The 25,718-nt window shown below is 41.2% G+C and overlaps 1 protein-coding gene and 1 long non-coding RNA gene across 2 annotated transcripts; both read left to right on the top strand.

Moving 5' to 3' along the window:
• The first annotated feature begins 388 nt into the window (after positions 1-388).
• Positions 389-13,722, top strand: KRT23 (keratin 23). The gene is made up of 8 exons (XM_014833573.3): positions 389-874; positions 5,467-5,549; positions 6,217-6,373; positions 7,698-7,859; positions 7,946-8,068; positions 10,853-11,073; positions 11,908-11,939; positions 13,337-13,722. Exons 1-8 carry the CDS (start codon positions 461-463, stop codon positions 13,429-13,431), a joined length of 1,287 nt encoding a protein of 428 aa, XP_014689059.1. The 5' UTR covers positions 389-460; the 3' UTR covers positions 13,432-13,722.
• A 501-nt stretch (positions 13,723-14,223) lies between these two features.
• Positions 14,224-23,748, top strand: LOC123276230 (uncharacterized). The gene is made up of 3 exons (XR_006512540.2): positions 14,224-18,420; positions 20,910-21,105; positions 21,811-23,748. It is a non-coding gene; the product is annotated as an uncharacterized lncRNA (long non-coding RNA).
• Positions 23,749-25,718: the final 1,970 nt, after the last annotated feature.

The raw sequence follows: 25,718 nt of genomic DNA, 5'->3' as shown, positions 1-25,718 counted from the left end.
ATTTAGGGGGTGTGGATGTGTGAGTCTGTGTGTTTAATGCCTACTTTTTAAAAGGCAATCTATACTACACCAAATAACCTTTTTGTGGTCTTTAATCTGACTCTTCACTGATAAATGAACAATGGAAAAACTCCATGGAAAGATTAGAAAGACACCTGAGACTGACACCCCCCTAAGGTGTGGACCACACCTCCGGGTTACAACTGGAAGGGAGAAGCAAACTGATACACTGATGTGGCTCTAAACAACAACAACGGGTGTGAAGGCCCAGGGGCAATTCAGGGTTGACCAAGAGGAAACACATGTTGCACAACGATATGATCTTGTTGGTACAGTTGTCAGAGAAGGGAACTCCCACAGCAAAGGGCATAAAAGCATCCGGGGCAGTCTGGGGCAGCGCAGTTCTGTGGTGCCAGGGAGTGGAGCAGAGTCCGGCCCTGCCCCAAACACAGATGGGACCATGAACTCCAGCCACAGCTTCAGCCAGACCCTCTCGGGCTCCCTCCATGGCACATGGTCTGGCCGGGGAGCATATGGCACTAGGGGCTGGCCGGGGAGCTTCCCCCGGGCTCCCAGCGTCCATGGTGGAGCAGGAGGTGTCCGCATCTCCCTTTCCTTCACCTCACCAAGCTGCCCGCCCCCCGGAGGGTCCTGGGGGTCTGGAAGAGGCAGTTGCCTCCTAGGTGGAAATGGGAAGGAGACCATGCAGAACCTCAATAACCGCCTAGCCTCCTACTTGGACAAGGTGCGTGCCCTGGAGGAGGCCAACATGAAGCTCGAAAGTCGCATCCTGAAGTGGCATCAGGAGAGAGACCCTGGCAGTAAGCAAGATTACTCTCAATATGAGGAAAACATCAGCCACCTGCAGGAGCAGGTAAGATCCTGGGTGACCCTGGAACTCAAGAGGGTGCTGCATTTCCAGGGGACCCATGGGAGGAGAGATCCGTACAAAAAACAATTTCCAGGAGAATGGCAAAAGACCTTAAAGTAATTGTGAACAAAGGTATTCAAGAAGATTTTCTTCTTATACCTTAAATCTGGACTTGGGAAAGTCTGTTCTCTATATTTATTTTTCTATACATAAATTATGCAGAAAACTTAAAAAATGTAAGGGCATCAGCTGCTGTCCGGTATCACTTATGATCCGGCCATGTAACAGTAATGATAAGGGCTGGTATTCATTCCACATGCTCAGTGCACAAGGCACAAGAGAGCATTTACTGCTCATTACGTCAGTTCTGCTCCACTTCAAAATCCTAGCGAAGGTGTAATTATCCACCCAAAAAAGGCTGAGTTATACTATTTTGGAGATCACACCTAAAAAATGTCACTCCACTAGCAGATACATCATTGTGACACCCCTGGCTATTTCCTTCTGAGGGCTGCTGGAAGTTCTGAGTTCTAACTGCTCACAGTTCTGAAAATGGCACATTGCTAGAAGAAAAAGTAAAATGAGCATAATTTTTGGAAGCTTAGAGTTAGGGTGGGTTATGGAGACTTCTTCAAAAAATAAGTAACTTTTTAACCAAATATTAAAAAAGCTAAACTTATACTTTCTGGGATGTCTCATAACATTGGCTAGAAGTAGAGGGAATCTAGTCATTTCATATGTTATTTTTTAAAGGTATGTAACTTCCTTCTTATGGAAAGTAACCCCAGGAAACTCCTTGTAAGATCATGATTTAACCTGTCCTAGAAAGGGCATCATGGGGTTCCAATATTTATACAGTATTATTTCTCAACACTCAGTCGTCCTTTCTTAAATGTAGGAAGGACCAATCAAGATAATAAAAATCTGTCCTCATAATGAACCCTAATTATTGAATAATCAACCTGATAACTGGCTGTGTAATTACTTTAACTATATAGTACTTGGTTGTCTTTATGAAAAAAACAAGGTGACTCAACACACCTCACCATTCTTTTTCATTAATAAAGTTGCTTTGGTTTTAGAATGGAGACAATAGGAGATTTTTGCAAATGGACAGCTGAGAACATAACTCCCAAAGGAAATACGAGATTAGACCTGGTCAAATAATTCACTAGCTGACAGCAGAGAGAAGGAGGGAAAGGGGGAAAAGGGAGGGAAATATTTATTGAGCTCTTATTGTATGCCAGGCATCATGCTGGTTATTTAATACACATATAAGCGCTGTCCAAGAGCTTTCTGCACTGATGGAAATGTTCTACATCATCTAATTTAATTCTCACAACAACCCTGGAAAGAAACTGAAACTCAGAAAAGTGAAGTAGCCATCCGAAGCCACCAGCAAGAGGCAGAGGTGGAATTCTAACCCCAGTCTGTTTCAATGGCCTTATAATTTCCATACAGCATCGTGCTGACTAGCACACCTCATACAAAAATAAGAGTATTTATTAATAAAGATAATGCATTACATTGGCATTTTTAATCATGCAACACATATTTCATATGCATTATCTCACTCTGTGAGGCAGGTATTTCTATCCTTGACTTATAGATGAGGAGACTGAGACCAAGTGGCTGCCTAAATTCCTTGGAGCAGAATTGAGACGTGTGAGTGGGGGCAATGACGAGGAGGGGGTGGCTTGCCCCGTCTCCAAAAAGCCCGGGATTCTAGGTTCTGACATTCAATGGGAAGCTTCTTCAGCTTCAAATTCTACTCTTTTCTGGATTTCTTACTTCAGCTGTATTTTCTCCTTGTTTGAAGAAAATAACCGACGTGGAGCTTGTCTATCTATCCCGACCTCCCTTGTTTGCAGGTGAGAAAATAGAGGCCCAAAGAGTTCCCACAACCACTTGGGGCTGACCCCTGCCCGGGCCTGGATGAAGTGTTCTGAGTAGACACAGCATTCTCCCACCCCCACTTCAGGGGTATTAAACGTTACTCAAGAAGTCTACAAGAAATTGAGTTCAAAAATTAATCCAATCCCTTTGAAACACAGAATTGGACACAGTCATAGGGGTATTAGAATATTAGAATAGCTCACAACACTGCTATATTTGGGATTTTGGTTCATGGTCAAAAATTCTATTTTCCTCTCCCTGGGACGAGATTACACACCCTGGGGTGAAAATGGTGCACTAACACATCAACTAGATTCTTTTAAAAGAATGAACTCAGGGCCTTGGGGAGAATCAAGATGATTAATTATAACATACAATGCAAAGCCTATGCCTCATATACTATTGCTCAATCCACCCTCATCCATTCATTACCATGAAGGATGTCTCAGAAACAGGGACTGCATCATCATATTGTATCAGGTAACCCGAACAGTGGGAAATAGTTTCAGTTTTTAAATGTACTCCACATCGAGTACATTTCAGAATTCACCACTCAGGAACCATGAGAATGCTGCCTAGGGAATCAGACTCTTGACGTGGGCCTTGCAATGGATAAATGATCAGTTTGACTCAGAAAAGCCAAATAAGCCCACAGACGGTATTTTTGATTTTCTGATTCCATGGGGTGTATAGTGCATGGTTACTCTGGATGTCAGTCCACACCTCAGTGCACAACTAATGCTAACCCCAGGGATCCTCAGGCCTTTTGGATGGAGCTACTTTTCATTTCCCATGCGCTTAGATAAGGCAAAGAATAAAGAGGCTGGAGGGAAAGGCGCTGGTAAGAAAGTCCCTGAGCAGCACTATGGAGGGGAGACAAGAGCAAAGGAAGCAGTCACAGTACCATTTGGCATCCACCAAGCGAAGAACGAAATTGGGCAGGCGCAGCCAGCCTGGCTATCTTCCACCACCAACAGTTAAAAGTTTGAGAATGCATCCCAACATATAAAACCTGGGGTTTATCCAATACAGACATTGGCTCTAATTACAAAAGTGTTAGATTTGAAAAAAGAACATTAAACAATTTACATTTTTCTGAAATTTAGTTTCAACTAATTTTTCAGAGTGTCTACAGTATGCCCAGAATATGCTAAGTATTTTACATTATTTTACTTAATCTCTTCTAATCTAATTCTCACAACTCTGATGAAGTGGCTATTTTTATTGCCTTTTTGTGGTTGAAGAAACTGAGACTCAGCAAGCTCACTCAGTTCGTGGGCGCCGGCGCGGGAGCCCAGGTCCTGCTCTCTGAGTTCCAGACCCAGTGTTCCTACCCCCTCTGAATCCTGCTATTGTGCATTCATGACACCAAATTCCAGGTTATCAGTGGAGCTTTGAATAGGACCAGATTCTTAAAAGGTGCCTTTGTATTGAGGTATAACTTTGTCCTAAAAACTCCTTTCTAAATAACAGAATTATCTGTATAAACACAACAGGAATGTCACAGGATTCTCTGGTCCAACCAAGTTACAGAAGTTTGGACTAGGACCTCTAATGTTACCTGTTTCTAGTGTAAACTACTTATCTAACAGACAGTGAAATGGAAGCCCAGGGAGTGGAGCGACTGGCCAAGTTCACACGGATGTTCAGAAACAAGAAATAAAAGGAAAATCTCTGAGTTCCTAGTTCAGCACAATACTTGGTACAAAAGTAGTATTATACTTTTGACATTGAGAGATCTTCCACCCAATTTCCTGAAGACAGTGACTTACATCAAATGAGCACTATTTCTCTGATCACAAATACCTAGACGTATTTACAAATCACACATCTACACGCGATTGCTCGTGTGGATACTTCCAACAATATTTTTCTCTTTATAGTAAAAACATATCTAAACATCCAGTGAAAGTCTTTACCTGAAGGCTTTACCACAGTTAGTATTTATTAAGCTGCTTCATTCTAAGGTAAAGAATTATTTCAGTGAATATTTTAAAAGCTACAACTGGGGCATTCTCATCACAGACTAAGTTAGAAACACATACACATTACCTACAAGTTATGTGTAGGGCTAGAGTCACTTTGGGCAAAAAATAATTATGTCATGTGATGACTACTATAACATATACTTAAAATTAGTTTGACGAAGTAGTATCAGCGATAGTTTGTCTCAGTGACACTTTGGTCAATATCACTGAGCAGAAACACGAATGCTATCGGGAAGAAGAATTACATCCATCTGAAATAATTACTGCCCTTTAGGGGAGCCAAACTAATATTCACAATAAGAAAAGGGTCAGAACCTAAACCTCGTTTAACAACTTCCAACGTGGATGAGCTTAAGCAGAACATGAAGACGTGTTCATCATACTAGAAAGTCAGAAGGCATTTGAACGATGCCTCTCCTTCCCTTCCCATATCATTCTTTCAGCAGTGGCATCAATCCTAGCCGGTCAAAGCTCAGTGTAAAAAAAGACCATGAAACTGGCTGCAACCATATCCTTACTATAAAATCGTTCTGATGCTTTCCACCTAGTAAGCGCTCAGCAAACATTTACTGATTTGATTATTCATTGTTCCTCTGCCAAAATGGAAGGCATCTACGCTGACAAGTCAAATTCTCAGGAGACTAGAGGGCAGAAGTGCAGCTCCCCTGTGTGTGTGTCTGACTGAGAAGACTCTTGGCACGTGTTTTACAGATAGTGGATGGTAAGCTGACCAACGCTCAGATCATTCTTCTCATTGACAACGCCAGGATGGCCGCGGATGACTTCAGCCTCAAGTAAGTTCCTTCTTCACGGTGCGGGGGTTTTTGTTTGGTGGTTTTGTTTTGTTTTTTGGGTTCCTCTTGTTTTTGTTTTGCAGAAGGAAAACTTATCTCACACTTGCCCACACGTAAAATCTTACTGAGATATAATTAAAAGGTGTAACAAGAACAAATACTTGACTGGACCCTAGTTTAAACAAGCCAGCTATAAAATACAATTTTTGGTATGGGAAAATTTGAATATGAGGCAATAATTAGATGACATTGAAGAGTTGTTATTAATTTTTTAGGTGTGATAATGTTATGCTTATTTAGAAAAATGTCTTTTTCTTTAAATGCATTCTGAAGTATTTAGGGGGTGAAATGTCATAATGTCTGTAATTTACTTCAAAATACAAAATAGAATATAAAAATAAGCAAACATGACAAAACGTTAATGGTTGCTAAATATAAGTGCTGGCCACATGACTGTTTATTATTTTACTCTAATTAAAAAAAATAACTTTGAATCACCATCACAGAAAAACCTGCATGAAATAGACATATGAAGCTTGCAAAGTATGTATTCATTTGCTCCCATTAAACCTAAAAGGTAAGAGATTCGCCTCTAAACGAAAGTAAATCCTTAAAAGACCAGAGCCTTCCAACAACAGATGTGCTCTTCCCTTCCTTCTAATCAAAGGTATGATAATGAACACTCCTTCAAGAAAGACTTGGAAGCTGAAGTTGAGGGTCTCCGAAAGACCTTGGATAATCTGACCATTGTCACAACAGACCTGGAACAGGAGGTTGAGGGAATGAGGAAGGAGCTCATCCTCATGAGGAAGCGCCACGAGCAGGTATAACCCCCCCGGGGGCTCCTGATAACTGGTACTGCTCTTAACCTGCACATTTCAAGTGATTCAATACCTACACAAGACATTACCATCCAAATGCCAGTTCTATTGTCCTTCAACCTAAATAATCGTAAGGAACCACATAAGTATCTAATTTTTCCAACTTCAAGATTATCTACTCACGTGTCAAATATAACAGCCAAAATATAATCACAATTAATGATGAATTGGTCAACAATTTTGTTAACACACAATATTTCCCCAGACTTTTTTATTACACTGTAAGAACAAACGTGTGAGACTGAACTTCCTTCACTGACCCAATGTGCAGCAAATTGAGGGACAATAGAATAAAGAGAATCTGTCACTGATCAAGGTAAATGTGACTAGTAGCAAAATTAAGAATCCTAATTTCCAGAGGCATTTAACTGACTTTTAAAAAGTTACTATCCATCTAAAGTCCCTGAGACTCTGATAAAATGGTAAAAAAACAGTCCCCATTTTAGGCAAACAAAATTGCTTACGAACATCAAAGAGCCTTAGTTTCTGAACAGCTGGTCAGATAATGACTGCTAATTAAAACTTTCCTGTGGTTTCTTGGTTTTCATATCCTATGGGCATCAGTCCTACAGAGTCATAATGCATTGATGAGATTTTAAAAGCCTCTACGTCTTTTGGCTTTGGGTTACTGAACTGCTTCCCAAAAGCTTTGGTCTATAACCCGAAATGTTCAACTGCTTAAATGTGTCGATTCACCCATGAACATTTGCTGAAGAGTTCTTGACACACCAGATGGGGCCAGCCCCATGGCTTAGCGGTTAAGTTTGTACACTCCACTTCTGTGGCCCGGGGTTCGCAAATTTGGATCCCAGGCAAGGACCTACGCATTGCTTATCAAGCCATTCTGTGGCAGGCATCCCAAATATAAAACAGAGGAAGAGAGGCACAGATGTTAGCTCAGGGCGAATATTCCTCAGCAAAAAGAGGAAGATTGGCAAGAGATGTTAGCTCAGGGCTAATCCTCCTCAAAAAAGAAAGTCAATCTTGACACATTATTAAGCACAATTCTTTCTGAAATGTTTTCAACCAGGAATTAAGTCAGTAATCACAAAGGCCGTTTGATATCTGTCTGTATAAGCATAAGAGAAAAAAGTACATAATATTTTGTCATCAACAAATAGTAACTGAGAAACCAAACCAAACCAATGAAAGAGTAGCAACCACAGAAGCTGAAGTTCTAAAAGATCCATTAACTGCTGCCAATCAATACACTTCCAGCCTTCTGATCATTACAGCCAATTCATTTTCTTTTTCTGTTATTAAACAGGAAATGGAGGAACATCGTGTGCCAAATGACTTCAAGGTCAATGTGAAGGTGGATACAACTCCAGGGGAAGATCTGATCAAGGTCCTGCAGGATATGAGGCAGGAATACGAGTCTATAATAAAGAAGAAGCATCAAGATTTGGACACGTGGTATAAAGAGCAGGTAAAAGAAAGGTGCCCAGACTCCCTGAAGGTTCCATTTCCATGCGGTCCAATGCCAATGCCTCTGCCCTTTGCTTGGTCTCACAGTCAGCGATGATGGCCCAGGAGGCGGCCAATCCAAAAGTTGTGCAGAGCAGCCAAAGTGACATTCATGAACTGAAGCGTACTTTCCAGGCCCTGGAGATCGACCTGCAGGCACAGTGCAACAGGGTGAGTCTGAGCTTGGAAAATCCTGGGTGGGTACCACCTCCTCCACAAAGCCTTCTTTGACCTCTCTCATGGGCCCATCTCCCCAACTCCCTTGGGACATCTCTCACTTCCCACTTTCCACCCAAATGTTTTATGATGAGGATGATAACAAGAGCTATCATTCATTGAACGTCCATGGTGTGCTAGGGAGTTCATTATACTAAATGTCATCAATCCTCACATTAACCTTTCCAGGTAGGTTTTAGTAACTCCATTTTAGGGACAAGTAAACCAAAGCTCCAAACAGTTAAGTAAATTAGCCAAGGTCACACAGCTAGTAAGAGGTCAATGGTGAAGCCATGTGGTGTTTTGGGGGTGGCGCAGCTCTAGACTCCCATAATCTCTATTAGTGCTCTCCCCACTTACAACCAGCCTGTCCCCCCAACTCCAATAAAGAAAAGTTATGTGCCTATGACCTGGATGACTCCAGGTCACCTAGGCCTGGCTGACTCCAATCACTGTACATGTGTCTTATCACCTAGCAAACTACAAGTTCTTGAGTCTAAGTCATTTCTATAATCTTTATGGTCTTTTAGTAAAATGCTTTGTGTGAATGTCATAAGCACTCAAAATTCATTAAATAAAATCTATCCTTTGAGTACCTTTGTAGCCTATCTGAATCTTCTAATCATTCATCAATATCATTCCCCAGTGTCACTCTGCCCTCAGTCTTGAGGAGAAATGACTAGCTCATTTTATTGTAGATGCACATGGTAAATTACTGTTGTAGGAATCAGTGATGGCGAACAGACGTTTAAAATGTGCGCTGTCAAGGTGATAATAACGAGCCCAGAAATAATTACAGTTTTATAGCTTTCAAAATATTTTAACATACAGTATTTCACAACACCCTGTGAGGTCAGCAAGGCATTTATATCCATTTCCATGCATTCCACCATCTGACACTATTCTAAGCACTGAAGATTTGACAATAAAGGAGTTCGTATTCTAGTGAGGATGACAGACAACAAATGCATGAATCTTCAAAATACATAATATGTTAGGCGGAGAAAAGTGCTACAAAGAAATGAAGCACCAAAGGGAGGTAAGGCATGGCAGGGTGAATAGATGTCATTTTAAACAAGGTGGTCAGGAAAGGTTTTACTGTTAAGGTGACAGTTGAGCAAAACCCTGAAAGTGGTAAGGAGGTGCATTATGTGGCTATGGGGGGAGGGGTTCCAGGTGGAGGGAACAGCAAATACACAAGCAGTGAGGCACAGGTATGTCCAATGGGTTGGAGGAATAGCAGGGAAGCCACTGTGGCTGCAGTGAGTGAACAAAGAGAAGAAGAAAGGAGAGGAGGAGAGGAGGGAAGGGAGGGGAGGCCATGGGGTAACAACGGAGCCAGACTATGTAGCCTTGAACCTTGGAGGGTGTCCAGAGGAATTTGAAACAGCAGATATAGACAATGCCTTGAGGAACTTTGCTGTAGGTGAAGGCGATCAGAACAAGTGGATGACAGCTGAAGGTAGATATGGGTTCAAGAGAGAAAAATTTTAAGGTAGGAGAAATTATTCTATTTGAAAGCCGGTGGGAATAATCTAGTAGCGAGGAGAACACTGATGATGCAAGAAGGCAGGCAATTGCAGAGATGACCGGAGCACAGACAGCTCATGCCAAGTAACAGGAGGAAATGAGTACCTGGACAGACTCAACCACCTGGGTGTAAGTAATGGTGAGAGCTTGTGGGAGTCCTCTCCCGGCGGCTTTCATCTCCTCAACGACATAGGAAGCAAGGCCATGGGCTGAGAGAAAGGAGAGGGAGGAGGGAGGTTGGAAGACAGAGGAGAAGGAATGAAATAGCCCTCTGGGAGAAGAGGAGAGTAAGTAGACCAGGGACATGTGGTTTAATGGCCAGGCAGCATTAAGAGCCCCCTGAAAGCTAGCAGTCATGATAAAGTGAGAGTATCCAGCACAGTTATGAGTTTCTCCTTAAGATGAAAGTCAGGTGCTCCAGGAAAGCAGGTGGCAACACCAAACAGAACAGGGACTTGAACTCAGTTCTCTGCATCCTGTATCCAGCAACTGTATTTTGCAGCTTTTAAAATTTCCTCAAAAATGACGATTTGTTACCATTGCCATAATCGAAAAGCATTGCTTGGGACTAGGGTTGCCAGATTAACTGAATTAAAATGTAGAACACCCAATTAGATTAGAATTTCAGATAAAAAACCAAAGTTTTTTTTAGTATGAGTATGTTTTATGCAATATTGGGGCAATATTTGGGACACACTTGTACTAGAAAATTACTTGTTGCTCATCTGAAATTCGAGTTTAACTAAGTGGCCTCTGTTTTATCTGGCATCCCTACTTGACACCCTTCTCTGGAGATAAAACAGACAGCAGTCTCAGTTGCCGTCTCCCGCTAGGAGTTTTCTATCTGGCAGAAACAAAATGTAAGCATGAGGAGGTAAGGAACAGATCAGAGCAAGGCAGCATATGCCCCATCCCAAAGGAGCGGTGTAAACAATAAACGCTACAGGAGCGCAGCGAAGTTGCCAAGAGCTCCCTGACACAAAGGTTTTACACTGGGAAAACGGGCTTCAAAAGTCCTGACACCGCTCAACTCCCCACTGCCCAAGCCCCAAACCTATAAGTCAGCCTGCTTCTCATCTTTGCATCCCCAGCAGCTGCCAAGACACCTAGCTGAGTGGTCGCTGTATCCTAAGTACTTAACAAGCACATCTTATTGAATCAATCAAGCCGCCAGTCAATTAAGGAAAGAAACATGATTTCTTTTTTCAGAAATCTGCTTTAGAAAACACGTTATCAGAGACCCAGTCTCGGTACTCCTGCCAACTCCAGGACATGCAACAGATAATCTCTCACTATGAGGAGGAACTGATGCAGTTACGCCATGACCTGGAGCGTCAGAACAGCGAATACAAGGTCCTCCTGGGCATCAAAACCCACCTAGAGAAGGAAATCGCCACGTACCGTCAGCTCCTGGACGGAGAGAGTGAAGGGTAAGGCAGAAGCTGGCAGGGGAGAGGAGGAGGCAAAGGACATCCAGCTCGTGTGTGCATTCATGTACCCTAAGGTTCTTTTAGCAATCATCACTCTAGACAAAGAAAGATTTATGTTGAATTTCTCCTGAAGATACTTAGATCAGGTTGTATTTCATTAAGCAGCAAGTGAGAATTAATCAGCTCTTACTCCCAGGACACTGAGATTTGAAGCCAACAGTTAAAATTAGTATATTAAAGTCTCTAGAAAGAAACAACCAACAAGGTTCAGGTAGAGTGCTTCCCAGTGGGAATGCACATGATTTTGGCTCCAAAAAAAGGGAAGATTGGCGGAATATTTTAGCCTAATAGCAGGAAAAGATTCATAAGAGATTGAGATGTCTAGATTTTCAATCTGGTACTTCTGACCACCTTGGAAAATGAAAACAGCTGTCCACAAAAAGGGCACATACATCCTATGACTCAAGAGAAACGGTTAGAAGTTTTAAAAAAATACATAAATAAAATGAACAGTCTGAAAAGCCCAGACATTCCAGGCTTCAGACCCAGACCCAGGAAAGGATCCCAGGGGAGGAAACCTGCAGCCAGTTGAAAGGATGGAGCTGGTCCGGTAAACCTTCTCTGACCCCAGGGTCGGTGGGAGGCAGTACTCACTGGTTTCTGGATCCAGAGGATTCTCCCATGAACTCATGACCTTGAGACTACAGAGCTCAGACAATTATCCTCATTAAGGAGCTACAAATTTACAAGCAGGCAAAGGAAGTTAGTTCATCTTGAGGTTTTTATGATAGTTGCTAATACTAAAATGAGCTTTAACCTTTATCACTTTTATAGGACAATGGAGGAATCTAAGTCGAGTGTGAAAGGTAAAAAAATTTCTTTCATTGTTTGAAGCTACTTTTTTAAATGAATCAGCACATTTATCCATTCTGTAATATTCATAAGCCTTAGTGTACTCCTAAATGTCCTGTGTTCAATTTTTATTTTACTCCCAAATGGCCAGGAATCTTGGATTAACTTAAGTTAGATAACACAGAAAAAAATGGGCTCTCAATATTGTCCTCAACCATAGATATGAAGGTTCTTTGCAAGCAGTAAATAAAAATAATCATTAATATTTTCACATCACTATTAAGTAATGGAGCCTGTTTATTAAGCTCCTAGGAAATTAGAAGGAAATGATTTCACATAATTTCCCAAAGTATATTCTGTTGAATACTAGCATTCCATGAGATTTTAATTGTGTATTATGAAAGACGTGCTCTATGGCCAGATACAGTTGAGAACACTACATACCACTCTCCTCTTCGTGAAGAGTCATGTTGCATGTCAGTAAGTTCAAGATGGAACAAGCACTGCTGTGGGGAAGAAAGGAACGTTGTACTTCATATAACACAGTGCTCCCAAATACATGTGACCTGGGAACTCCATTTCCTCAGATTACCTTTAACACCTCACAGAAAAGTTCCAAGAAACCACAGTCCGGAACAAGTGGGACTTTCTATTCATTTACGGTAAAAAGGTTCTAAGGCATTAGAGATTCAGAGAATCAGAGCTCCAGTAACCATCACAGAACAGTTGATCTAACTGCTATCCCTCTGCAAGCTCCCGACAGATGGTCCTTCAGCCTCTCTTACCCATGGCCAGGGATGGGGAACCCATTACTTGATAGGGTGGCCCAATCTACTGTTCAAGAGGTTTGATTTTAACAAGGTTCTCCCCATATCTGTATTAATGGTTTCAATTCTTCTCTCTGGTCTAGAATCAGTTTACTAATGTGTCAACAAAACATTAGTCAAATAAATCATATCTTTGAAAACAGCGACCATGATAAACATCCCTGGCTTCTCACCCATCTCTCATAAGCATGCTTTGTAGATCTCAAAATCAGGTGCCCAGAATGGCATTTAATGCTCTGTAAGCTCAAAGAATCTGTGATGTAAGTGCTACAAAGTCAACATAAGCAGAAAGGACTCCTTGAGTGCTTATGGTCAGAGACTAGATTGTGATTCAGGCACACCTAGGATGAAGTTCTCGACCTCTAGAAGATGACACTGTTCAGACCCCTCATTTCCTGGAGGGTGGGAGGAAATCCTTCCTCGGTGAGATCTCTCTTCATTCCCGCAGGCCTGTCACATTGCTTAGTGATCATTTTGGAAGGCACAGAGAGCCTTCAGGTGCTGAGAGCAGGGAAATGAAAATGAGTACAGTTCAGATGGTGGGAGAAGCACGGCAGTGACCTCTTCATTGCTCTTTCCCTCAGCGTCTGCAGCACCAAGGATCAAGGCCATCACACAGGAGAGTGTCAACGGGAGAGTAATTCTTTCTCAAGTGAATGAGATCCAAAGGTGTGCGTGAGGCCAATAAAGGTTTCCGCCTGTTGTAAAAACTGTTTTCCCCAATGGAAAGTCCTTGCCCGGACACAAATGAGTGAGTCCTTAGAGGTGCCCCTGGGGTTATCAAACTCAAACTTCTATTTTTTTCTCTGTAACAATCTCACCAGATGTTCCACAATGATCTTAATGTACCGCTGCACCTTTTGGATCAAAGTATGAGTTCATGAGCTTAAAGCTCTGCTTTCCTAGTACAATATTCAGATTCCCATCATTGTGTATCTGTTTTGTAGTCAATAAAACTCTCCACCAGCTGCATCATGTCTTTTTTTATATTATAAGGAAAGATAAGACCTACAGGTCTCATTCTAATGAGGGATTCTCAGAGCATTGTCCCTGAACGATCCAGAGGGACCGTAATGCTTTAAACATGTTCAGAGCAGCCAAACACTGGGCAGAATTGTTACCCTGCAGCCGTGCCACCTAGGGACGAGATGCGGCTCATAAGGCTCTCCAGACTTCTGCCAGCAGGAAGGGGGAAAAATAGAGAAAGGGAGGCCTAGAAAGCCTCACTGAGAATGTGAGATGCCCAAAAATTATTCTATCCCACATAAAAATAAATAACCAACCAACCAAACTTAAGGGCCTAAAAGGGAGTTAAAGCTAGAAAAGGAAATTCAGAAAAAAATCCTCATTACAGATAGATACCAAGACCCTAAAAGGGGAAGTGACTTATCCAGGATCCAAACTGCAAATATTAGCATCCAGAGTATTATGCTAAGTTGTAGTAGGGGCTAAAGCACAGAGACAACACACCTCTGTCCTCTGAAGAAGGTGCCGTTTTCTCCACTTGTAGCAGCGAGAGCCGTTTTTCCAAGGCTAGTACAGAGAAGCAGGGCTGGAGAAAAGGAAGATAGAAATCATATCCACTAGGACATCATCAGAATGTTGGACACAGGAGTATAGGATATGAACAATTTACAGGACCATAGGCACAGGCTTAATCAAACTCTCCCATTTTACAACAAATAAACTGAGGCCCAGAGCGATAAAGACATTTACCCACTCACTCACCGGATTGTTGCAGATGGATCTAGACGCAGCTCTCTTGGCTGCATTAACAGCTGTTAAACTAAAAGTGGTGTAGTTTAGTTCCACTGTCATCCAACACATTGGCAATGCATCGTATACTTTTTGTCTCTGTGTTTTAATACTTTCCTGGAAAGGATTGCTTTTGATATTTTGTGAAGTGGGCATTGTCAAAACAGGATTAGTCTTCCTTTAAGGCAATAACTGCTGTTTCTAATTCTTAATCCCCAAAGAATAGAAAACCAACCCTTAACAATAGGAAACTAGGCAAAAGGAACCCAGGGTAATCCCCTCATTGCAAAAATGTGTTATTGATTTAACTAAAATACATTAATTCCCTGAGGTAAAATTACAAATTTATCTTTTCTGTGTGATTACTTCAAAGAATCTCAAAAAATAACCAATATACTAACATCTTCAATGAGTTTTCTTTGTGCAGTATTCATCTACGGAGAATTTTGATGTTTTGGGGGGCAAGAATGGATCTATATTAGACTTCAATAGTTCTCTTTTTCTATTTTATTTTATTATGGGAACTTTTTCATGTTAACAGGTTACTATAGTCTCAAAGCAGATCTAAAAATGAATTTGTTCTCTATTTTAGCACCAATTCACTCTGTTACTTTAGACATTATTATTTCATTCCTGAAATCTGGAAATTATGCATAAAATTATACATATGTTCTCAAGGTAAAGTTTGAACATTGCTAGCAAAATATTTTGAAGAATATTCAAGAAGAATATGACAAGCTGAAGGTAAAGTTATAATACTAGATACAGAAACTAATTTCTTCCATTTGCCATCATAGTTTATATATGATTTGGTAATAGTAAATCATAAAATATGAATAATTTTGTATTTAAGGCGCTAAAACACCCTTAGAGTCTTATTAATTTTCAGTGTATCAATTAAGGTGACCAATTCAACCCAGTTTGCCCAGGAAACCCCTCAGTCCCAGGCAAATTGGGGTGGTTTGTCGCTCTATCAATAAAGAGTTACTCTTGTCTTAGTCCATTTGGGCTGATATAACAGAATACCACAGACTGGGTGGCTTATAAACGACAGAAATTTACTTCTCACTGTTCTGGAGGATGGGAAGTCCAAGATCAAAGCACAGAACAATTGTGTTCTGGTGAAGGCCCACTTCCTGGTTCCTAGCCTGTGTCCTCACAGGATGGAAGAGGCTTGGGAGCTCTGTGGGGTCTCTTTTGTAAGAGCATTAATCCCATTCATGAGGGCTCCACCTTCATGACTAAGCGCCTCCCAAATGCCACACCTCCTAAAACCATCATCTTGGGGGTTAGGATTTCAACATCTGAATTTTTCAGACCCACAGCATCTCTCTTTCACTAAGGAGAGACAAGTAGAAAGAAATTAAATTGGCCTGAATAAAGAGACAACTGCATGAGTTTAGGCTCTAGGCAACATATTATAACCTCTCTCCCACATCTAAATGAGAAATCTTTCAAAATACCCATTACATAATAAAAAAAAAATACCCATTACAAATTGATTAGTGCCTATATGTCCAGATGAATTACCAACCAAAGAAGTTTTCATTCGTATTTGGTTTTGACCAACACACACCCAATCCACATAAAGGAGTTGGTAATAAATTCTATCGTTGTCATTACAGAAACACTTTGAGTAAATAGCAGCTTTTCCACTACTCAAAACCCAATTAAACAAATAGTTGGCTAATCCAGAGAGGTATAAAGCATTACTTTGGAATTGAATATTTATGTCAACATATTTTCCAACAGTATGAAAACATGGTTGAGTGGATAGATCCATTTGATATGTTTAAATCCAATTAAATACACGCCTTTATTAAATGCTCATTTTTCCATTTATGTTTCTATACATTTAGCCTGTTAATGATGTGTGAAATTGGGAACTAAACTTCATAAAAATTCATTATTAAGGAATGTAGCAATTGTATGTTGGGGGTAGAGGTCATAAAGCTGAAAAGAGAGCAAGGACTCGAATTATGGTAGGAAAAAGTAAGAAAGAGACATTCGAGAATGTTCCTTTAGCACAGGGGTTCTCAAATTTGGCTGCACCTCAGGATCACCTGGGGAGATTTAAAAGTTCTAATGCTCAGATCACATTACAGATCAATTAAATCAAGGTTTTTGAAGGTTGAGACCCAGGCATCAATATATTTTAAAGATTCCCAAGTAATGACAACATACAGCCAAGTTTAGGAATCTACTGCTTTAGTAGCTTCAGGCAAGTGCTTTTGTATTTGTTTGTTTGCTCCCCATATTACTAATTTTTAATAATTCCATAAGAATTAATGATGGCTTATAGAAAAATAAGAACCTCCTCCATGTCGCTCCCAAATGCTTGTGAAGAGAGTTTCATTTTACAGAATTGTAGAGAACTGCTTCCAGAAAACACAGCTGAATAAAAACTGTAAGACAAATACTAAAAAGTATTTCACAAAACTCTGCAAACTTACTTCCACCTAAGTCTAGTAAAATCTCTTTCAGGTGCTTAATCAAATATTTTCCCAAGGTGTTAGGCTCCTGTAATGAGCCTCTATGATGAAAATTTGCCATATTATTTTAGCCTCTGCTTAATTGCAGGAACAACTAAGTAAATTTTTCCTTAAACAAATATCATATTGTTTTACTGTTTCCAAAATGCACATTTTATATTTCTTTAATAGTTAATCAGGCATCACATGTAAGTTCAAATAAAAAAATATTAGCACTAGAAGAAATCATAGGAATCAACTGATTGGGACCTCTTGTTTAAGAGATGCGGGAGCTAACGTCCAGAAAGGTTAGTCAAGCCCGCCTGGAACTCAGATCTCCTGTCTATCTATATGTAGCATCTCTGCCAGATGGAAACATCAGAATTGAAGAAAGCATCGCATAATTTTTTTTTTAAGTTTACATTGTGTCAAATAATATACTATTTCTCTATAAAAATAACGTAATTCCAAAAATACCTTTTATGGACATTAAGCAATGTTGTACCATAATTACATATTTAGCCTTTCGCAAAAGCAAATGGATACCAGATAATGGTATTATTTTCTGAGTATGCAATAGATATTGGTAGCCCCAGGGAATCCCTACCACCAGGACTAATGCCTTTCTGTAGTCTCTCTCACATTTATTCTCGGCTTGGCCGTGTGACTTGATTTGACCAATGGAATATCAGCAAGCATGACACAAATAAGGGTTTAACAAATGCTTACACATTGGGGCTCATCCCCTTGGAATGCTCCCTCTAGGAAGCCAGCTACCATGTCAGAATTTCATTTATCCTGAGGTCTCATGCTGTGAGGAAGTCTAAGCTAGCTTCATGGAGAAGCCTCATGAAGGAAAACTGAGGAACCCAGCCAACAGCCATAACTGAAGCTCCAGACATACGGCTCTGCTCAAGCCATTCCACCTAATTCCCTGTCATTCAAGCCACCCAGTTGAGGCCCCACATATCATGGAGCAGAGATAAGCCATCCCCAGTATTCTGAATCTGAAATTCTGACCCACAGAATTATGAACAAATAAAACGGTTATTGTTTTAAGCCAGTAAGTTTTGGGGTAGTTTTTCATATGGCAGTGGATAAGCAAAACGGAGTATTTAAGATGGAAGAGTCTATTATTTGCTCAGTGACAAGAGCTGATTTAAGGCTAGTCCATTAGCATCCCACCAAACTTTTGACCAGGATTTTAGTCATTTTAACACGGAAATGGATCTCCACAGAAGTCCTGGTCCAAGAACCAAGACAACGCACCAACACTTCCAAACGTAAAACCAATGTCTTCCCTCCTCAGAGATGTCAGTGAGTAAAGCCCATGTATGTTCACAGCTCCTCTCTGCCTCTTCAAAATGAGGACCAAGCAGTAACTTCAACCTGGAGAGGAAGGCCATCTCCTGCTCTTCTCTAGAGCATGCTGGGATGCCCAGGTAACTTCTTATCTTTGAGATTCCATTCCTTTGACTTCGTCTTTTAAGTTCCTCATTCCAGGGACATTAACAACTTCTGTATAAATATTTGTGGTTACAGTAAGTATCACACAGATCAAGAGTTTCACTGAAAGGTGATCGATTTTCAATGTAGATAAGCAATGTTCTCCTTCACCAAGGAACTATAAGGCCTTTACAATGATGGCCTTTAAGATGGTCATGATTATCAGATAGCTCTTAGTTATAACGTTTAAGTTTTTAAGTCATTAAGACCCTTGAATATTGTCCATTCATTCCAGACATATTTCTTCACAATGCCATACATTAAATGCTATACTCTTATATGGCCTTTAATCAATAAATACTTTTAAGATTTTTGCTGTTTATATATATATCCCCTGAAGTGTCTTGTTCGATATTTGTGTATCACAACAATGTTGGTTTCTCCGACTTACTACGCGCCTGAGATCATTCTCATATGTGTGACTCATTCCCCTTCTCATTTATTCTTTTACACATCCACATGTCACCATCTTTCTGAAGAGGATTAGAGAGTTTCTAGAATACATTTGCAGTGAGGTCACGCAAAAAGGAAAAGAAGACAGTGTCTCTGACATACTTCACTATCTGATGAGCTAACCACACTTAGAAGTTTTAGTGAAGAACTCTGTGTGTATGTGTTTATGTATTAGTCATACTGGTACATAGACTGTCCTACTCACCAAAACTTCTCTTTGAAATTTAAATTACGAGTCACCTAATAAAAACTACAAGTCAATTTATGCTAATTTTTAAAGTGTGCATACACAACATAATCCTCATGCATGTGACATACATACACACATACACTAGAAGAAGTTTAACAATAACAACTATTCTTGACTGAGCTTTGCATTCACAATCTCATTTAACACTTGTCACAACCCTGCAAGGTATTATTATCCTCATTTTACAATTTGAGGAAACTGGGGCTCAATTGGAGTGAATTAACTGACTTGTGGTCTAAAATGGTGGAATCATTAATTTGTACCCAGTGTACTTGCTCTTTCAACTGTGTCACATGAAGTCAAAAATGGTTGGAAAGAGTTACGTAAAACCTAAACACAGGCAACACATTTTGATGAACTCTTGCTCGTGGGGTTTATCTAAGGTGAGAATCCAGGCATAAGAAATCTGAATGTACAGGGTACTAGAATAACACACAGGAGTCAGAATATACACTCAGGACTAGGGAGGGACACACTTTTACGACCAAGAGCTATCTTCCCATTACCCAAAACCCAAAGCATTCAATCCTCTGTGCGCAGAGATGTTCTCTTAACTTGCCACTCCCTTAGCCTAAAACTCTATCAGTCAACACCAGGGATGAGCTTAGTAAGTTCCAAGGCCAGAGGACCTCACTCCTGCATCTGTCCAATTAGATGTCACACTAACTCCTACTTTCTATCAAAATTATCTCTCCTCATAATGCTCAGAGAAGAAGAAAGGAAGAGAAGGATGAAGAGAAGATGGTAATGGATGGTAATGATGGCTGGGACATAGTTACACAAAACATGTTCAAGAGTTATCACTTGGAAGTATTTTATCCAGTCTCATCATAAAAACATGTTGTGAAGATTTCTACTTATCATTTCCAATACTCTAGAAGCAGTAGTTCGAGGTCAACATCTAATCTGAAGTCTTATATATATATTTATTAGTGTTTCTCTAATTTTAATGTGCATGCATATAACTGGGGATCTTGTCAAAAATGCAGATTCTGGGTTTCCAGTAGGTCTGGGTTGAGGGTCCAAGATTCTGCATTTCTAACAAGCTCCCAAATGATGCTGAGATTGCTGATCCCTGGACCATACTTTGAGTAGCAAGATTATAGATGAGTTCAATCCATCAGCCATTTGATATATGCCCTAGACTTAATGTCTTATCTGTAAGCCAGTCTCAATAGATTTAATACAGATTTGACTGGGTGAAAAATACAGCAGGAAAGGTGGCATCCTTGAATCCCATTAGAACTGTCCTGCTCAAAGCAAGTGAAGCAAGAGCACTGATTAAGTAAGGCCTTGAAAGAAAGTGTCTCTTTGTTCTAGTCAAGAGTGGAAAACAGAATGAAGTCTGGAAACTAAAGGAATCGACCACTTTGTCTCAAGTTACTCCTGGCCTCAATGCATTACATTAGTACAAACCATGAAAAGTTCACCACTAATCAGACTCATTGGAGAGGATGAAAACTGCCCGTCCAACATTGTCTATCATATTAGCTGACAGCACTAAAAAGTATGCCACTATTTACATATGAGCATTCACCTATAAAATTCTTCCTAAGTTCTCTCCAAGTACCATTTCTTTATTCAGTGAGCCACACAATGGCTGAAGTTTGAAAAAAATAACAATGACTCTGTGAAATTATGTCCTATTCCACACTCAACTAAACCAGCTTGGATCGATTGCTTTCATTATTGTTATTGACGTCATTATTCTTTGTTTTCAAGAAACTCACATATGAGTTGGAATTAGGAACCAATCAAGACGTATTTATTAAGCTGCTAACAAATGCCTACTATGGAATCAGTCACTATTAGGAACACAAAATGAGGAAGTACATGAAGGCAGAACGTCAGAGAAGGAAATTAAAATATACAAAACAATGCTTTTGCCCAACTGCAGTTCTCATCACCCATAATCATGGTAAGTAGTTATAATAATTATTACCTTTGCTGGTATTATGATAAGGAAATTGATTTGAGCCAAGAGACAAAAAGGAGCATGTCTCTTCAAGTAAAGCCTTTCCACCCTCTTGAAATTTTCTCCCACACTCAACAAAAACTTCAGAAAACCATCCATGACCCTTTGGCCCAATTTCACCAAGTCAGCTCCTATGACTTGCCTCACACCCTTCTCAAGCATCCAGGCATTACCACATGGTCTCCCCTAGTGAGGCCCCAGCTTGTTTTTCCAGAAGGCGGCAGTCATTACATGAATGGCAGGTTTGCAATGCAAGCTGCCTTAATGTGGGGCTTTGTAGACATCACGCCTGGGCTGTCATTAGTGTCCTCTCAGAATAATAATCAGCTGGCTGACCAAAAAAGGGCATTCCAAGAAAACTCATTCATTCAAGTGTTTGGGGAAGCCATGGAAAATCTAAATTTATTTACCTTTTAGTTATTCAAAGGTCTAACATACACACAAGTATAATAGTCATCTAAAAGTTTATGAACTATACCTGCTAAGGTGCTAAGAGTTGGGAGAGTTTAGACACCTATGGGTGGGCAGCATCTTTAATCATTCCTGCATGTACAGGGTACTGAGCCACTGGTAAGAGACTTAATTGTGGAGACAGGAAATGAGTGGTTCCATTTCTCACTCTGTCCCTTCTTCCCTCTACAATGTCAGGTGGTTAGAAGGTTCTGGAAGAGACTTCTCTACAGGAGACAAGCCATCCTCTGTCTTCCTCCTCTGCTCCCACCTCTAGCATGAATGACCCTAAACCAATATGGCCCAAGGGAGAAGATGACAGCGCTCAAGTCTTCTCTCTTCCACCCAGAGGTTAGAGTGACCAGAACCGGGTTCTGTGTCAGATCACATTGGGGCTGCCTTTGAATAGCAGATGTCCAGAGTCAGTTCTCTCCCCCATCACAAGAAGCAGAGAAAGAAATCAGCTCCCCACCCCAGTGACAAGCACAGGCCTGCTAACTATTTTTACAGCAGGCAAAGAGTTAAAACCACAGCCTCCAGAAAGGCGCCTGTGGAGTCTCCAGGCAGCTGGCAGAGGAAGCTGGGAGCCTGCACCTCTGGGGAAGCCGGAGACCCATCTAGGGGTCCAGATATTGGGCAGGCTGAATGAGAGGGACCCCCAGACAGCTGAAGTGGAGGAAGAATGGAGGATGGAGCCCAGGGCTGGGAGTTCAAGGCTTTGATACACAAATATGTTTTTCCAGTATCTTCCTGTTGTGCTTGGAATTGGATCTGCCCCACCTCGCCGCACCAAGAGTGTGTAAGAGGGAGAATTCAGAGCTGACTCCCATAATCCTTTAGAAGTAAAACTTTCTAAGTGGTCTCTGCTACGCTTAAAGGATCCAAACAACACCTGGAAGGCGCTGCTGTGCTTGTTTGGCTCTCACATCAGCGGGAAGCTTGGGAGCCTCTCGGATATTCACTTCCGGCCCCCCGCCTTTGTTTTGGTGCCTCCAAGTGACCTCTGACATTTATAGATTTATATAAAATCGCCTCGATATAAAAGCACCTCCAGCACTGCTTCTCTTGGCGGCTCCTCATCTACTCTCCTCTGTAGTCAGCCCCGGCTCAACGTTTCTTTGCGGGGAGGGAAAGGGGCATGTCATCTCTTGCTGTCAGCAGTGGAGACGGGAAGGGGATGTTAAGAGAAGGTGAAGAGGAAGCTAAAACTGCAGGAAGCAATCATGTTACCTCAGTTTCCCCAGACCCACTCAAACCTGGAAGAAACAGAATCCATTCACAGAAAAAGTACAAAGATGGGTTTAGGTCAGGCAGTAGATAAAAAGCTCCAGTTCCTGCCCTCACACTTATCCCTTTTCTAAGTGCTGGCTCCCTTTACAAGACAACTTGTCAGAGTTTATTTCCATATTGGCGTCTATGTCTTCAAGGCACCCAAAGTATCTTGTGTATCTTTCAACAGATCAAAAGGCAGAAAGAAAAATGTTCTTGGATCAACTCCTAGAAAAACCTTAAACCAGATTTTCCTGGGATATTTCAGGCCAGTCCATGCCTGTTATTCCACACTGTGGCAGCTTTCTTTTAAAATATGGATTAAACAATGTGATGAATGAAAAGATTAAAAGTTCACAATTCCAGCAGCACTGGTTTCTAAATTGCTGGGTTATCCACTTAAAAACTTCTGTGGACTTATATCGTCCTCTCTGCTCTCCGGGGCCACCGCCTTTCTTACAGGGAAAATGGAGAGCCTGAGCTCTCCAGGCAGAGGGCACCGACGCTTGTCAGGAATGTTGTAAGGGGGACCAGGCATCGATTCCAAAAAGGAGTGGAACCAGGCGGACATTTGGATTTGAGTATTTTCTTGTTACTTGAAAAAGAATTTGAGTTTATAAAGAATATAAAATAATAGATACATGGACGATATTAACTGGGTTTTTAATACCTATAGATGTCTATAGATTGACCAAATTACAAATAAAGTTTCATTAGGACACAGCCACACGCACTTGTTTACATTTTTTCTGCTTTGGGCGACAACAGCAGAGTTGAGTAGTCAAAACAGAGTCTCTCTGGTCCACAAAGCCTAAAACATTTACCATCTGGCCTTTGCAGAAGAAATTTGCCAACCGCATCTGTAGACACTAGAGCAGGAGAAAGTGAGTTGAAATTACACAGGAACAGCCGGGCCTGTCTACATCAACAGCTCTGCCAGGGAAAGGGGACAGACTACTAAACCTCCCCCAGAGCTGAGAGAGCTCTCATCCCTTCGCACACCACCCATCGCGAACAGGGCTAATTTGAAGAACAGCTGGATAGTCGGTGTAATAATTCAAAAGATTGAAAAATATCTGCTTCCCCACCCCGTAATTCATGCTTATGGCAAAAATTTAAAATAACATAAAGGACGTATTTTGCTTTTTCACTTTTAAAATTGTAGAGTTTCCCAAACGCTTTTGCAGATGATTGGTCCACCGTTGCTTACCAAGAAGTAATGCTGTTCTTTGCAAAACGCCGGTTTGAACAGAGCAGGAAGGAGGGCGGTGGTGACTCACAGTCTTGGGTTTCCCCAGAGCCGGCCGCAGGGCAGGATGGGCGGGGGCGGGCTTTAGCCTTTGCTGGATCTGAAGGGCAAGTGCGCCCCCTGCTGACCAGAGAGGCAATTTGGGCCTGGAATCATCTTTCCTGCTCAGGGCTCTCATGTTGGTCAAGAAATCAATATCCGCACAGCCTCCTGAGAGAATGAAGGAATACCAAACATTCACAATTCATGCCCAAGGCATGGCAGCAACTTTAAATCTCAGGAGTTTGTATAGCATGTATGGTAGCAAAGAACGACCACCAAAACAGACTCACGAGCTTCTCACTTCTCTCCCCGAAGCCCCCTTCCCCACTAAAAATCAAAATAAAACCGCAGCCTTCTACAACAGCTCATTGAACACAAATTCCCTTAACAATGAACAAAGAACTTAATTCCTCATTTGAAATAGATACTGGCCAAGGATTTTGTTCGAAATAGGTTGAACCATATGAAATTGCTGATATTCCACTTGTTTGACCCACCCACAAAAAGAGCAATTTCATAGGGTTCAGCCTAAATATAATTGAGTCCATCAACAACTGACAAAGGTAGACTAGAGAGCCTGGAGGTGTGAAGTTGGGGGCAGGCTCCTCTTCTTGACTGACAGGCACAGTGGTTGGAGGTTGGGGATACAGGACCCAAACCCCGGGGCCTCACAACTTTCCCAGGGGCATCCTCAGAACTCCTCTGACCAATGAAAGTAGAGGCTGGGATCTTAAGGTATCTTCTTGTCATTTAGGCAACTCTGCTCCCCGTGATGCATAAACATTTTTTAAATTAGTTTTTTTTTTTTTAACACAAGTGTTCTAATAAACAAGCTTCAGGGAAGAAGAAACTTTAAAATCGTGATCTCACTCTCTGAGGTCCTACAGAACAGTAAGGCTTGCTCATGGGTGGAGTAGAACCGCCACTGACTGTAGCTGTGGGACCGCAGTGGTGGCTATGCTACGGGGACCAGTAGCAGTGAGGACTGCGTCCAGGATAGACACAGATGGTATCAAAGATCAAGTGTTAAGAGGGCAGGGACTTCTGATTTGAAAGTGGGAGAATCTGGGAAGCAAAACATTTAAAAGATCTGAGTACTAAACAAATTAATGTGGAGACTCATTCATGCATCTGAGTTTTGCAGTAAAGTCGATGTGAATCTGAATTTCACGACCACGGTGGCCTAGATATAAGCAGCCCTATCCATTTTTCAGGAGTGTCAGCTACAAGAGTGACAAAAACTGTGAGTTATAAGAAGACTTTGAAATAAAACAACCATGAGAGAAGAAAGGTGGGACAGCAACTCAGTGACGCGATAGTCTTAAAAGAGATTGGCAGGACCTCAAAGGAAAATTCTAAGTAGACTTATTTGAAAGGTCAAGTCAAGAGAGTATATGGGTGCTCATACCCTGAGCTAGTCCAATACTTCGATGCATTCCTTAAAACGTGCATGATGATTTAAGGCAAGGGTCTCTAGGTTAACAACAAAGAATCATGGCTTTGGATTTCTTGGATTTGAAAACACTGTCGTCAAATGCCATCCTCC

The sequence above is a fragment of the Equus asinus genome, chromosome 13 (assembly GCF_041296235.1).
Source record: "Equus asinus isolate D_3611 breed Donkey chromosome 13, EquAss-T2T_v2, whole genome shotgun sequence".
Taxonomy (NCBI): domain Eukaryota; kingdom Metazoa; phylum Chordata; class Mammalia; order Perissodactyla; family Equidae; genus Equus; species Equus asinus.
The sequence above is the reverse complement of the archived record's forward strand: the minus strand, read 5'-3'. Positions and strand labels throughout refer to the sequence as shown.